Genomic DNA, 15270 nt, shown 5'->3' with positions numbered 1-15270 from the left:
GAAAAAATTGTAAGTTTCACGCTTGCATCGCTTGAGATCAGTGAATGCAAAAGCCTTTCATAAAAGTAGAAGTAAAATATTTCTCACTGAAAGATTACCAAGGGCCATGGAGATGATTCAGTGTGGCGGGGGGGGGGGGGAGTGCCCACCACATCAGCCTAAGGGGCTGTGTCTGGATCCTCATGGGAAGCCAACCTCAGCATACACATCTGTCATCCCCACACCCTATGGTGAGATGGGAGACAGACAGGTCAGACCCTAGAAACTCAAAGGCAGCTGCCTGGCATACACAGCTACGGACAGCAAAGAAACCCTCAGGGATAAACCCGAGTTGTCCTCTGGCCTCCACATACCCGTCATGGCATGAGCACATGCACACACATCATACAAAGCACACTTATGGAGAAAGTGATATCAAAAAGTCAAGTCTCTCGTGGTAATTTGTAAACCAAAGTATTTATTTCAGATGTGTAGGTATGAATACTTAAATTAAAAATAGTGTTGTACTATGGCATGAACAAACCTAGTCCGTGAATAACACTCACACACACTGGGAAGCCTTATTTACTGAAATAAACCATTAAATACTTTAAAAAGAAAACACATTTTATGTATAAAAAAGCTCAGGTTAAAAAAAATGGTAAGGAATGTTTAAAGTACAGTCTATATCCCTATAGTTATGTCAGAAAACTCACACTGACAGAAACTGTTGCTAAGTATTACATAATCAACACCATTTCCCACCTAACACACAGCTAAATTACCACAGCTCTGAGTACCAGCCAGTCTCTTTTGCTCAGCAAGACGATGTGCTTTAATTCCAATTATCACAGAATTCAAACGGCTTGATCTTTCCAGCACACAGACTATGCTGTAGGCTTATTTAGAAACTCCTTGTTGAAGAATTTTCTTGCCTCCACATTACTGAGGGAAACAGAGCAACGAGATGGGTTCTGTCTTCTGTATTCGATGCTCTCAACAATGGCACCCTTTATCACCTGCCGGTCAACACAGAAGGTAAATGGTGAGCACAACTAGAAATCCCCAAAACACTTATTGCTGATAAACTGTGTGTGGTGAAAGTTAGGCGGCTACAAAGCTTATAAGAAATAAACGTGGACAAAAAATGGGCTTATTGTGTGGTGTGAACCGGCAAATCAACCCTGTTATTCAAATGAGCTTCTGTATTTCCTTTTAACGGTCTCTGTCTTTCCAGATCCCAGTCTGCTGTGTTATCAGCCTGTTTCTGCTCCTTCAGACAACCCACAGAGGCATCCCATTTGGTGCAGAGAAGTGCCAGGTAAAACCAACCAGCTTTAGAACAGAAAAGACCCAGGGAATATTACACTAGTAATGGCTGTCTGGTGTTAATTCTTTAACAGTGAATTTATACACACACACACCAGGAAGAACCTAAGTTTTGAAGCCAAGGCTGTTTTGAGCTCAGTTAGCAAAGTACTTGCCAGGGTATATGGGGCCCTGTGTTCAATTTCTTAACATTATAAGAAAAAAAAAAAAAGAAAAGAAAACAGGAGAAATAGTGTTAGTATCACAAATTAGTGAGTTTACCAACATTTGGACCCTACTCATTTCCTAATATTTAAGCCCCACTCCCTTTTTTTAAATGAAGGAAAGCCAACATTTACATCTATAAAGAAAAACCCCAATCTTTTGGGATAAGAATGTGGAAGCTGAACCACTAGGTGGCACAGTGACACTATGAAACCATTGACCAGGCTTCCAATCCCTCAGAACACAGCCTGCTGCTGCTCTGGGAGCCTGCTGCTCCCATGCAAAGAAAAGCTCAGTAATAAATCATTTGACAGTTGTAAAGCTTTTAGCATGCTATAGGGTATATCTGGATGTATCTAAGACATATTATCTAGTGTCTGTATCTTTCTAACTTTTATTTTTACTCAGAGTGATCTTAGAAGGTTTATATATTTGTTTCTCTCCTTCCATGGGATGCCAAAGCCTTCCTGTCAGGTTTATTTTAGCAATAACTCTTGTACACTGACCTTCTATAGCCTCACTGCTCATCCCAAGTATGATCCATTCAGTCTTTTACTGTACCATTCAAGAGCTTCCCAATTCTTTAAAAGAAGCCCCCTTAATTTTTTTAGCAATGTGGGTATATAAATAAATAATAAACTTGGAAAATGAGATCTTCCTCCCTCCCATCAGACAGTTTTGGAGGTGTCCAAATCAACTATTTGTAGACAAATGTGGAAATCTTTGGTATATCTTCAGAGAGGAATAAAAATATTACCAGTATAAGAAACAACTACTATTTTCATCAAAATTACTGCAAGTTTTCTGGCTAATGTTTACTTTCATATGAGATCTGAAATATCATGAAAACATGGAGAGTTAGTGTGTGGGCCCAGCACTGAGATTATGAATGACACATAACAAATATTTTCTAAATTAATAAATGCCTAGGATAAACCACAGGGACAATATAACTGGATTTAAACTCGCATGATATCATAAGCAGAAGGGGCAAGCAGTTTTCTCCATAAAAACCATATAAAGCTAAGGATGGAATGTTGTGGTAAAAGGGGGGACATATGAAGAATGTGGAAACTGGTTGGCTTGGTTGGAAAAGAAACTGTGGAGCATAAAGACATAAGGCCACTTGAAAGATAAATGGCTGAGAGAGAAAAGAGTAGGAAAGATTTATGACTTAAACTCAGGTTCCACGCCAAAACTGTGACTTCCAGAACTTTTCCTAGTTAACCATTCAATTCCCTTGCTTATAAATTAACGCACACTCACAAGCACCTGTGCACTCACACAAGGACACACACACACACACACACACACACACACACACACAAACAAATACACATCTATCCATCATGCTTCTTAGGCTAATTTTGAGTATTGAATATTTAGTAGGAAATATCTGCTCACTATTAAGCACTCAAAAATTTCCCTTCTGTTTGTTTTTTGTTCTCTGAAACAGAGTGTCCCTATATAGCCCAGACTGCAAACTTGTGATCTTTTGCCTTAGCTTTCTGAGTGACAAGATTGTAAGCCTGAGCTTTTTGCTCTTTTAGTGTTATGCATCTCTGTGTACCTGAAACAGCCTGGCACAGCTAATAATAAAAACACATTCAACCAATGGATAAATGAGATGAGATCACATAGAACATGAAAAACAGGCGAGTTTGAGGGTGCTAGGGTTCATAAAAACACGCCCTCAAACAAAAGCCTCAAAAAAACAAAAACAAAAACCTTGGAAACATGTTCTCCTGTCCTATTGTCTGTTCCTGTTCTCTACCCCCTCCTCACACAATCCGTAGGCAATAGGATCCTGCTTCCCCAAAGGGGGATACAGAAGTTAGAACTCCCTTTGTCTAAGCCTAAGGTTTAAAAGTACTACTCTCACTCCCCACTAGAAACCGCCATAAAGGAATTCTCTGCGGCATCTGATGGCACACAGTAAGACACTTCAATATACCCTGCCTTCAAACCAGAAGGACTGAAATACTACACAGAGACCAGAAAAAAATTCAAATAAACAGACCTCTCGGGGTTCATGTCAGAATTGGACTCTGCCCATTTTAAACAATCATCTTTCTGTATGCCTTTCCCAAAATCTAAAAATTAAAAAAAGGAATAGGTTGTCCATTTTAGATTTCTGAATCTTTACTCTAAAGGATTCCATAGTGTGTAAGATTCTGCTCATTTGAGGCTTCTCGCTGGTTCATCTGTCTTTGGTTTAGGATATAGGCCAATACCGTGTGTGACAGGCAGGAGGAACCACTGTCTTACCTCCCCTGCAGGCCTGATAAGAATATGCGAGGATATTCAACTTGCAGATTATCTTTTGAATAGGCAAAAGCCTTAACTTGTACCTAGCCAGTGTAATCGTAATGATGAAATGCCATTAAACTGTGAGTTAACTAATAGTAGTTATGGTATGCATTTTCCCTCCTTCTGATTTAACACTACAATGGTCAACCTCAATTGTCATCTTGTCAGGATCTAGACTCACCTAGGAGATCAATGTCTGAGCATGTATATGGGTAGTGAGTTAAATGGGGTGAGAAGAATCAACTTAAATGTCCTCAGCATCATCCCATGCACAGCAGTCCTCACTGCTCTGTGACCAGCAATGTTCTCAAAAACAGGCCTTCACCACCATGATGGATGACATGCTTAATCTGTGAACCAAAATAAACATTTCCTGCTTCTCTCAGCTATCTTGTCACGTGAACATGAGAAATAACGAATTAAAACTCTGTATAAGGCCATCTGACAAAACTTGAAGTTGGTTGTGCATTCTGACAAACACAGTGATGTATAGTAGTATCAGAGGAGCTTCCTGAATTTGCCTGCTGTACTGATAGCTGAGTGAGAATGGAAAGCATGCTGAGCCAACAGGTACTGCAAAAGAGTCCTCCAAATATATGTTTCCTCCAGATCAAAGAGGTGGTTTATGAGTGAACATGCTACACAGACAGGCATGTGTTGTATACATGTGTCATGGTCAACAACTCCATCTCCAAAGAGTGACAACCCTTACCCTGACCCTCGTTATCATCAATCAGTCAATGGCTTTTATGAAAAGTATATTATATATTCATTTGATGTGCCAGGCATTATGACCACTATCCCTAGAGTACAGAAAATAAATGTTATGTTTTTAATGGAGTTTATAATTTATAATTTACAAGCAGAAGAGAATATAAAAACTAATAATTACTTGTTATAATAGCTGTTGCAATTTCCTGAGTTCTTATTATAATCTAAATCTGTAAGGTATTTTAACTAAACACTGCTCTACTGCTATAAAATATATTGTCATTTCCCCTTACAAAAGAAGAAAATAATCTATCAGTTCGAGGTCACCCAGTTAAGAGAGAGCTGAGCAATGACTAGACACTCAATTGCTCTGATTCCAAAGCCTCTGTACACCGCATACCACACGTCCACCAGTCTAAATCACTATACCCTGAGTTTCTAATAAGGAAAAAATGTAAATCCCACAAAATTCCCTAACTGTAAAAGCATTGAGGTAATATTCATTGAAAAAGAATCCAGGAGGACTGAGTAAGTACAGAAAATTGATGCTAATGAAAAAGCCAGATTGCTGTCAGAGAGTGAGCCAAAGCAGAGGAAAAGTCCTCTGAAGGATATCCTAGGAACATGATCAACAGGAGTTCCAGGCTCTTAGGCACTCAGAAGACTTTTCAGAGCCAAAACAGATCAGAAAACAAATTGAGGGAATACATCTTAAGGCACAGTGGCTCTGGCTACAAGTTTGAAAACAATCTAAGGCTCCAGTAGATGAATGACTTTGCACCGTGTTTTAGGACAGTTTCTGCCATCTGAAAACCACTCTAAGGATCCGTATGCAGTTGTTAGAGTCTAAGTCCAGGTGCTACTCCAATCAGATGGTGTGGGAGGCTCTAACCAGCTGAACCAAATGCACTTCGCTGCATCATATGCTTGGCAAAACTTAATTAATTTTATACATCACTACTTACCAAGAATTTATGTGATAAAATGTGTTTTATTCTTGGATAAATGACATGCAAGAGGTTACCAAAGGGAAGATATCAATAAAAATAGAATAACACATAACACACACACAAATAAGCATATTTCACTTGAATGTAAGTGGCCATTTGAATGTAAGTGGTCATTCCACTTGAACATAAATTAAATGGCCATTTCATTTAGGAAAAAGCCTACATTCATTTATTCAAAACATTTACGTAATGCCTATACTGTCATTATCTGCACAAGTTGTCTATACGGTGAATCCTTTAACACTTTCACCATTCCTTTTGCAGATTTTCCATTCACTTCAGGACAGCAGGAGACTTCCATACACAGCTAAGCGCCTCATGATTAAGTAGCTTCCATTAGCAGGGTATACATTCCTAGTCACACTGCCTCTGTGATGTGTTCTATTGCTAGAGGAAGAATCCAAACCTCATGAAGTTTGAGTAGTATGTTCCGTTACAAGCAGCCACTGTGATTCAAAAGAGAATGGCATCCAGAGGCTCAGATATTCGAATGTCTGTTCCCTGCTTGAAACTGTTTGGGAAGGATTAGATTGTGTGGTCCTTTTGGAGTAGGAGAATCACTGATAGTGGGCTTTGACGTTTCAAAAACCCATGCCATCTTAGGTTGCTTTCTCTCTGCCTTGTGGTTGTGTCTCAAGATATAGGCTCTTGGTTAATGCTCCACAATCATGCCTGCCTGCTTGCTGCCATGTTTTCCTACCATGATAGTCATGGAGTCATCCTCTAAAACCATAAGCCCCAAATTGTTTCTCTTATAAGTTGCCTTGGTCATGGTATCTTAACCACAGCAATAAAAACGTTACTAAGACATGACCTATCCTGTATGTAAAGATACTATAAAACCTGTATCTTTGCTTCTAAATGTCAGGCCACAAATGTTAGCAGAAGCTATCAGAATGTTTACACAAAAGGGGGTAGTTGCATGTAGAAACTCATAATGGTTACGACACGAAATACAGAATCTGTACAAGCTCAAGCCAGACAAAATTTCATCTTAGCGAGGACAGAGGTAATTACAAAGATTAAACTCTAGCTCAGGAGCTATTGATAACTGATAGAACAGGCTGTTTTGTTTTGTTTTGTTTTTTCTTTAAGTATAAGACTCCTGGTAGGTTGAACATTCTCCGGTGGATGGACACACAGTCAAGAGTATATAGGTAGTACTAATTGGACTTTACAGACTAAATAATGAAACACAAAGTTGGGTGGGTATGAAATTGGGAGATAGCTGCAAACAGTTTTGGGGAAACAATGAGAGGATAAAAAATTCCCAAATTTCATAATATTATATATATATAATATATTATATATATTATACATACATTTTATTATATATACACACATATATATACATTTTATATATACATATTATATATACATATAATATATATATAAATATATATTTTATATATATATATTACTTAGTTAATAGTTTGTGAAGAATCTAATGATAATTGAGAATCTCGTGATTATTTTTGTTCAGGCTTTACTATTTCCATGTCTGTGTCGAATCAACTATGGAGGAATGCCTGTAAGGTATGTATACAGTTATTTTCAGCAAATGTTTTAGCAGGTCTAATATAAACAGGAATTGAAAATAGCAAGAGAAATGTAGTTGTTTAAAATACATGTGTGAGTGTGCTTCTTTCTAAAGTGGTATTTATCATTCCTACAATTCTAGCTCTCCAGTCCTATCACCCATATAAGGCACTTCCCAATTGCCCATGGCTCCAGCTCTACGGAGATCTGACACCCCCAGCTCCTGGGGGGGGCACCTGTGCTCATACCCTTTCTTCCATACCTACATAAAACGAAACCTAAACAAAATAAAATACGACTTTATTTTGATAGTTTCCCAGTGTTCCTTGTGTCACAGTATTTATTTCTCTATTTTCTTTAAATTTTAACCATCAGCACAGAAGTAAGGTAGCATGAGGGTTTAAAATATTGACTCCCATGTAAGATTTACAGAGCATATGTTAAGGAAATGATGTGTTGCAACTTTTGGTAAGTACGTTATGTATTAGTCATCACAGACTGGAAAATACAGGGAAAAAAAAGAAGGGATTTTAGAATTTATAGGGACTGAGGTTTATTGGAAAAAATTTCATATGGTTGCAAAACTATATTGATTAGTAAGTATTATGGCCATTATATCATGATTGCATTTGACCCATCTAAAACTGCCTCAGAAACACTAAATGAGCAAGCACATGGATGTGTGTTAGTGGTCTCTTAGCACAGAATCTGGGTAAGTTCCACAGAAGCAGTAAAAGTGTATGTTCTCTTCAGCCATTCATAATCTCCAGTCAGTTAGACATGAGATATGGCTCTAACCTCTCTCTTTTCTTATTTTCTTTTTTAATGTGCAAAATCCAGGTAGGCCTATGAGCTCAGCTTTCACATCCAATAACAATTGGCTAAATGCTTTGATTTGGGCCCACAAGCTGATGATTTTCAATCACACAACAGCACTCTGAAATGGTACCGTTAGCACTGAGCAATCTCACAAACGAGGACTTTTAGCAGCAGATGTGCAGAGGATAAGAATGTTTGATACTGAAAGGGAAAGGCTTGCTGAAGAAGTCTCTTTCACGAAGCACACAGGCTAGCTCAAAGGCTGAAAATGCAAGAGGCTGTAGTATTTGGCAATATTATCAAGAGATACAGAAAGTAAACATTTGAAAGCATGCTTTCCTTAAGCCATTGGTGAGATTTCTGCAGTAATGGCACTCATGGTTACACTCACTCTCCTGCCCATATTCTGCCCTTCCATAACTTTCCTCTTTTCATAAACTATTTTATCATAAAATGAATAAAATACATATACCAAGAAAGCTGGAGATGAACATTGTCTCCACACTATAGTAAAAAGTGTGGGCTTTCATTAATCGCAGAAAATGATGTTGTTACTTGTGAAGGTTCAGGGTTCGTTTACAGGTTAGTGAAATAATTCATGAGAAACAAGGCAGCACATTTTGGGTATGGCCACCCCAAGCCTTGTTTTCCTTCTTCCTGAATTCACGTGTATGCTAGTGATTTATCATTCTAACAGTTGGGGGAAATACTCACATCAATGTTGTTCAGTGTATTGAAGTACATCAGATCATGTAGCCTTTTGAATGCTTGATTTGGATACTGAAAGTTGAAGGTTGAAAATGGAGATTCAGGGTCATCAAAAATGTCAAAGTCAGCTATTTCTTTCTCCTCTTTGGTTTCCCTTGGGACACCTATATGCCAAAAAGAATATGAATCTTGCTTCTGAAAAATTAAAAAAAAAATCTTCCAAACCATATAAACTGTGAAGACAGTACCGAAAGTTACCCAAGAGCCCGTGATTCTAGTACCTACATCTTCCCCAGTCAGCCACACTCAAGTTGGTATGACACCCAGTGCCTTTGCCTGCGGGTACATGGCTGTAAAAGGTGATTCTATATCCTGGGAGCTCTGCCTTATATTTTCCCAGATGGGTCATGTTCCTCTTGGGATAGCTGGCTTTCTAACATGTGGTATGTCTTCTGTCTCCCTGCCCAGTATCACTTCCTCTCTCTCTTACAAATAAACCCTTTGCACTCGAAACTTGTCCTGAGAATCTTCCTCTGGGGAAATCCAACCCGAAATATTGAATCCTATTCAACCCACAGAAACCCCTGGACTTACCAACCTCTTGTTTTCTCCTGAGAACTACCAGTAATAGAAAAAAAAATTTCTAGGTTGCTTTCAGTTTGAACCAGCTTTTCAATTTGAAACTAAGGTTTCCATTTGAAACCAGAAATGACACACAGCCTTCCTTCTGCCATCACAACTCCACCCTTACTAATTGTTTTATCATTCTGAGAAATCTAGGGGAAAAAAACTTATTTTCTGTATTCCCTCATCCGTTGTGATGTGTGTGTGTGCTGTTTGTGTCTTTCAATTCACAAAATAGAAAACTGCATCTTCTGGTCTGAAAATATTTAGAATTTAAAGCCTTAGACATCCCTCTTTTGTTAACGAGTATCTTTTTGGATGCCAGAAAGCTCACCTACTCCTCCAGATATAGTAAAACAGAATAACCATTCCTTGAACTAGATTCTCGTTTGTAAAATACAATGTGACAGCCCAAAAGCTTCAGCTATGCTGTCTTGTTAGACTACATTGAGTTTTGGGGTCAATTAATATTCCCAGAGCCTTTTTCATGATTTTATTTTTAAAAGAAAAGCCATTTCACAAAGATGAAAGTCAAACTATTCAACATCCTTTTCTAAGGAAGCCCTTCAACCCCAAGACTCTGGTTCAATGCCCTAGCAATTTTTGCTGAGCTTATCATTCATCTTTCAGTTTCTCTATTATAAAGAACTTGAACTCTTGGGGGTGGGGTGAGGAAAAGGAGAACTTTGGGCTCTCAGATTACAGCTATTTGTCACGATAAGAGAAGCACTCCACATAGTCATAGTTCATAAGACAGCTTCGTGGAATACACGCATCGGTGTAAATTAAAGACACCTTAATATCAGTCATGTTGCCAGCCACACTTCAATTGCACAGAATCGTACCTGGGGCCTTGTACTTTCTGAAGTTGATGTTAGCCAGAACAAAGTGGATAATGGTTGGGCAATCTTTTTCCACATCAGGATTCTTGGGTTTAAAAACATAGCACTCCTTCAATCCTTCCCGATCGAACACATAAGGGTCAATCTTTGGAAAGGGGAGCTTGTTCATTTTAGCCCACTTCTCTGCAAGCAGAAGTTCCTGCAGGGAAGAGAAAGATGCATTTGGAAATTTTCAGTCTGCATTTGTTCATCTGGTCTGTTCATTATTCTAAATTCACTGAGTGTTAGTATCTGCCTGCAGCTGCTAAGACAAAAAAAAAAAAATTAACACTGTTCAAAGGCTGTGAAAATGTCCAATAACTGTAAAAATTACTCTCTAAACAAACCTGGTATCATTATGTCAAATCTCAGCATGGCCTGACTAAACAGGCATTTGACAAATTTATTAACGAACTAAACTGAGTAAGAATTTGCTAGAGAAAAAGATAAATGGGTCCAAAGTATTTGCAACTGTATGAATGGGTTTTAAGCCTTGGGGGGTTTAACACTCTCAAGAGTGAAGAATGAGCAACCCTGTGTCTTGGTTGGTCTGTGCTGTTGTTTTGTCAAATTGACACAAGCTAGAGTTGTCTGCGAAGAGGAAAGCACAAGTGACAAAATGCTTCTGTTAAGACTGGCTTGTAGGTAAGCATGTGAAGTCTCTCTCTCTCTCTCTCAGTGTTTCAAAACCAGGCTTTTCTCCATAGCCAGTGCACTTTTCTTTTTTTATTTTCACTTTTATTAATTACACTTTGTTCACTTTGTATCCCTCCATAAACCCCTCCGCCCTCCCCTCCCGATCCCACCTTCCCTCCGACTTCTCCATGCATTCCCCTCCTCAAGTCCACTGACAGGGGAGGGGTCCTCCTCTCCTTCTTTCTGATCCTAGTCTATCAGATCTCATCAGGAGTGGTAGCATTGTCTTCCTCTGTGGCCTGGTAAGGCTGCTCCCCTCCCAGGCAGAGGTGATCAAAGAGCAGGCCAATCAGTTCATGTCAGAGACAGTCCCTGTTCCCATTACTATTGAACCCACTTGGGCACTGAACTGCCATGGGCTACTTCTGTGCAGGGGTTCTAGGTTATCACCATGCATGGTATTTGGTTGGAGCATGAGTCTCAGGAAAGACCCCTGTGCTCAGATTTTTTGGTTCTATTGCTCTCCTTGTGGAGCTCCTGTCCTCTCCAGATCTTACTGTTTCCCACTTCTTTCATAAGATTCCATGCTCTCTGCCCAACAGTTGGCCATACGTCTCAGCATCTGCTTTGTACAACTAGGAACAGCGCTTCCCCAAGATCCAGCCATACCACTCCTAGGCATATATCCAAAAGAGGCTCAAGTACACAATAAGGACATTTGCTCAACCATATTTGTAGCAGCTTTATTTGTAATAGCCAGAAGCTGGAAACAACCCCGATGCCCCTCAGTGGAGGAATGGATGCACAAATTGTGGTATATCTACACAATGGAATATTACTCAGCAATAAAAAACAAGGAAATCATGAAATTTGCAGGTAAATGGTGGGATCTGGAAAAGATCATCCTGAGTGAGCTATCCCAGAAGCAGAAAGACACACACGGTATATACTCACTTACATAGACATATAATATAGGATAAATCTGCTAAAATCTGTACACCTAAAGAAACTAATCAAGAAGGAGGACTCTGGCTATAATGCTCAATCCCCATCCAGAAAGGCAAAGAGGATGGACATCAGAAGAAGAAGAAGAAGAAGAAGAAGAAGAAGAAGAAGAAGAAGAAGAAGAAGAAGAAGAAGAAGAAGAAGGAGAAGAAGAAGAAGAAGAAGAAAGGAAACAAGTTAGGAGCCTGCCACAGAGGGCCTCTGAAAGGCTCTGCCCTGCAGCACACTTTTCTTTAACAGTGATTGCTGGGGAAAGGTCCAGCATACTGTGGGTATTGCCACTCCTGGGAAGGTAGATGCAAGTTATGTAAGAAAGCAAGCTGAGCAAGCCAGTAAGCAGCACTTCTCCCTCGCCTTAGCATACGTTCATGCTTACAGATTCCTGCCTTGAAATGCTGACCCAACTTCCTGGGCAATGGGTTACAAGCTGAAAAATAGCATAAATCTTTTGCTCCCAAAGTTGCTTTTGGTCATGGAGTTTCATCATAGCAATAGAAACCCTAAGACACCATGTTACTGGATTTTTATACCTGCCATCTCCATCAAAGTGTAAAAAACATGTCAATTAAATTGTTCTACTAAGAATGTGAATTTCAAGTGCAGCTTACTAGTAACTTCAGAATCAACATGGCATAGGCTCTTGTATCACTGGTAAGATTCTTTGTAGAGAAAATTCTTTAAAAATGGAAGTTGCAGGCTTTTGAGTAGCTATGACATACAGTTGGATTGTAGAGCTTTTGGTGTTGGATGTTCCTATTTAATGGTTTCTGTAAGTTCTTGGGTATAATAATATATCATATTTCATAGGATTTTGTATTACTAGTAAATTGGTTTTTAAAGGATGTTTCCTTTTGATTTTTTAACATTTGTTATAAAATTATGCATATTTAAAAATTAATTAGTTTTATGTTTAAATAATATATTTACATCTCTAAATTGGCAGAGGTTTTTTGTTTTGTTTTGTGTTTTGAAAAAAAAAACTATGGAAAAGAAATGGAATTTCAGGTCTCCACAATGAGTGATGAGTTTAGCGAAAAACCCATTTCAATTAATGAGGTGAAGAGCCATTGCGGAAGACACCTGATCTCCACCTCTGGCCTCCACACACAGGTGCAGGAACATGCATGTACCCAACATTTTCACATGTTTACACGTAACATAGACATGTACATAAGCAGTCCATCCACACACACATTTGTGTACACGCACGCACACACATACACAAACCACATACAAAATTAAATAAATAACAATTTAAGACAAATTTAACCTGGGGAATCAATGTGGGAAGCTGTCAGGACAAAGTAGACCTTATTACTCTTTCTATGCAGTCTCAGGAGCCAGAATAAATAAATGGTTACAGAGTACTGTGGTGTAAAACCACAGACTGGGCCCAACACGCCTGAGTCCAAATGTCAGTTCTCTAGCCTGAGCATAGTTCTGCGCTTAATATTCTCAACTTTAAAACACGAAGATGAATTAGCATTTACCTAGACTAACATTTATCACACAGATAAGTGCTATACAAATATCTAATCTATAAACAGGGTTAAAGAGAAGAAAAAAAAATAAAGAAAACAAAAGGAAAAGAAAGTAAAAAAAAGCCAATAAGAGACAAAGTTTTGAGCAAACCACTAAAGTTTCGTTTTTTCAAAACATGCTTGTCATATTGATTTAGTCAATGATACTCATTACTGGCTGCCCTAAGTCACAGGCTTGGAGCTGAAGGCAAACCAGTCAGTGCATGCTGTTGAACGGCTTTCAACACTACAGCAGCTAGACCCTTCGAGGGAAGAGATAGCAAGCCAGTGACCTTTCAGATCCAAAGCTGTCAGAGATGGTATGAAAAAGTTACCCATTTCCAGAAGATTGTGCAGTAAGCCTCAACTACTTCCTCAGAATATTTATTAATTCACACAACAAATACTATTGAGCCTCTTACCATGCCCTACCCTTAAGTGGGCCCTGAATTTGAAGCTTTGATGCATTTAAGTCAATGAGAGAAATAACTACAAAGTAGTTTAACAGTTGGGGAAAGGATGGAAGGCAGAGGCTGACCACGTACCTGCATTGCACAGTGTAACAGGTCCACCTTAAATAGACCTGTGCTAACTGGATGATCCAAGACCATCTACATAAGCACCACAGCCACCAGGCACCGTTCATGTGAGGCCACCTAAAATACACTACATGACATCCCTAAAGTCTCTGTGGGGATTGTGAGATACAGATAGCATGGGGACTAGCATGCACACTAGCCCTGAAATGACCAACTCGAGAGTACATCTCACCTATATCTCATTGTTTCCTATTTCTCCCTACTATACTTTCTACCTCTGCAAAATAAAACCAATTACTACTATCTTCACAGAGTCGCTAAGAAGATTAGAGATGCGATGTGAAAAGCTTAGGTGGACAAACAAGCAAGTACTTTAAATCTGGTATCTGATATTCAGGAAATATACAGTTTTCACTACTCTTCTTGTTTCATAAAAGTCATGAACTTTATATGTATATGTATTTATGAATATACACATACATTCCTAAATACAACCTGATCAGTCTGTATACTGTTACTTGTATACATGTTTTCAGGGATAACCATTTGGTATTGGGTAACCAATTGGTATGCTTTTCCCTGGGGATGGCTATTTCTCCTGCCCTCATGATTCCTTACTTGCCTGTAGTTCTTTGTGTAGTGTTGAGGCCTCCTAGTCTTTCTCTTCAGCCTCAAGAGAGAGCAAGGAGGGGCACATGGGAGAGTTTGGAGGGAGGAAAGGGAAGGGGAAATGTAGCTGGAGTTTTTCTGCTTTGTGGGTTCCTTACTCTCTTCCACCCATCTCTACCTTTATTCCACCCTTCCAAACTCACAACACTAGGTAGGAGAGAAAGAAGGATAAATGGGAAAGAGGGCATCTTTATCATTAGACTATTTCTTGTTGATTAAGGGCATCAAGTTCCTTGGGGCAAGTTTGATCTTCATCATCAGAATATTCAGTTTCTTCTCCTCGTCTCTTTGCACTTGACCACTTGGCAAACAGCAACAAACCACAACAGCAGCAAGTAGAAAGCAGCAAGCAGCAAGCAGCAAGCAGCAAACAGCAGCAGCAGCAGCAGCAGCAGCAGCAACAGCAGGAGGAGCAGCAGCAGGCACTGCAGCCCCTCTCAGGGCTCCAGCATTTATATACCCTCTCAAGAGTCCCTAGAATTCCAAATGCCATACACTTGCAGAAACTATCTTCAGCTGGCAAAATCATGCCCCGGCTGTGCCCTACACAAATCATAGTCAGCTTCTGTGGAAAATCTTAAGCATCACCATATCCCACACCTGGGACTAAAACAAAAACTTATCCCTGTAACATGTCGGTGTTTTTAAGAAAACCAAAAATCCTCACTATGGAAAAATGAGGTTGTTATAATCTGAAAAAAAAGTAAGCAATAAAAAATCCTAAATATTCTAGCAAACTAAAGAAGAAGAAGAAGAAGAAGAAGAAGAAGAAGAAGAAGAAGAAGAA

General features: G+C 39.1%; 1 protein-coding gene across 1 annotated transcript in view; it reads right to left on the bottom strand.

Annotated features, from left to right (window-relative positions):
- Positions 1–476: 476 nt before the first annotated feature.
- The window catches only part of Pla2g4a (phospholipase A2 group IVA), a 227402-nt gene continuing 212608 nt past the window's right edge, over positions 477–15270 (bottom strand). Inside the window, exons 14-16 of the mRNA XM_055624400.1 lie at positions 10079–10274; positions 8616–8773; positions 477–998 (exon numbers count right to left, since the gene is read on the bottom strand). Of these exons, the coding sequence (XP_055480375.1) occupies positions 867–998; positions 8616–8773; positions 10079–10274 (486 nt within the window). The 3' untranslated portion in view covers positions 477–866. The remainder of the gene's footprint in view (positions 999–8615; positions 8774–10078; positions 10275–15270) is intronic.

The sequence above is a fragment of the Psammomys obesus genome, unplaced genomic scaffold (genome assembly GCF_907164565.1).
Source record: "Psammomys obesus unplaced genomic scaffold, mPsaObe1.curated_primary_1811, whole genome shotgun sequence".
NCBI classification, from domain to species: domain Eukaryota; kingdom Metazoa; phylum Chordata; class Mammalia; order Rodentia; family Muridae; genus Psammomys; species Psammomys obesus.
Note: the sequence above shows the minus strand (reverse complement) of the source record. Positions and strands in the feature narration are given on the sequence as shown.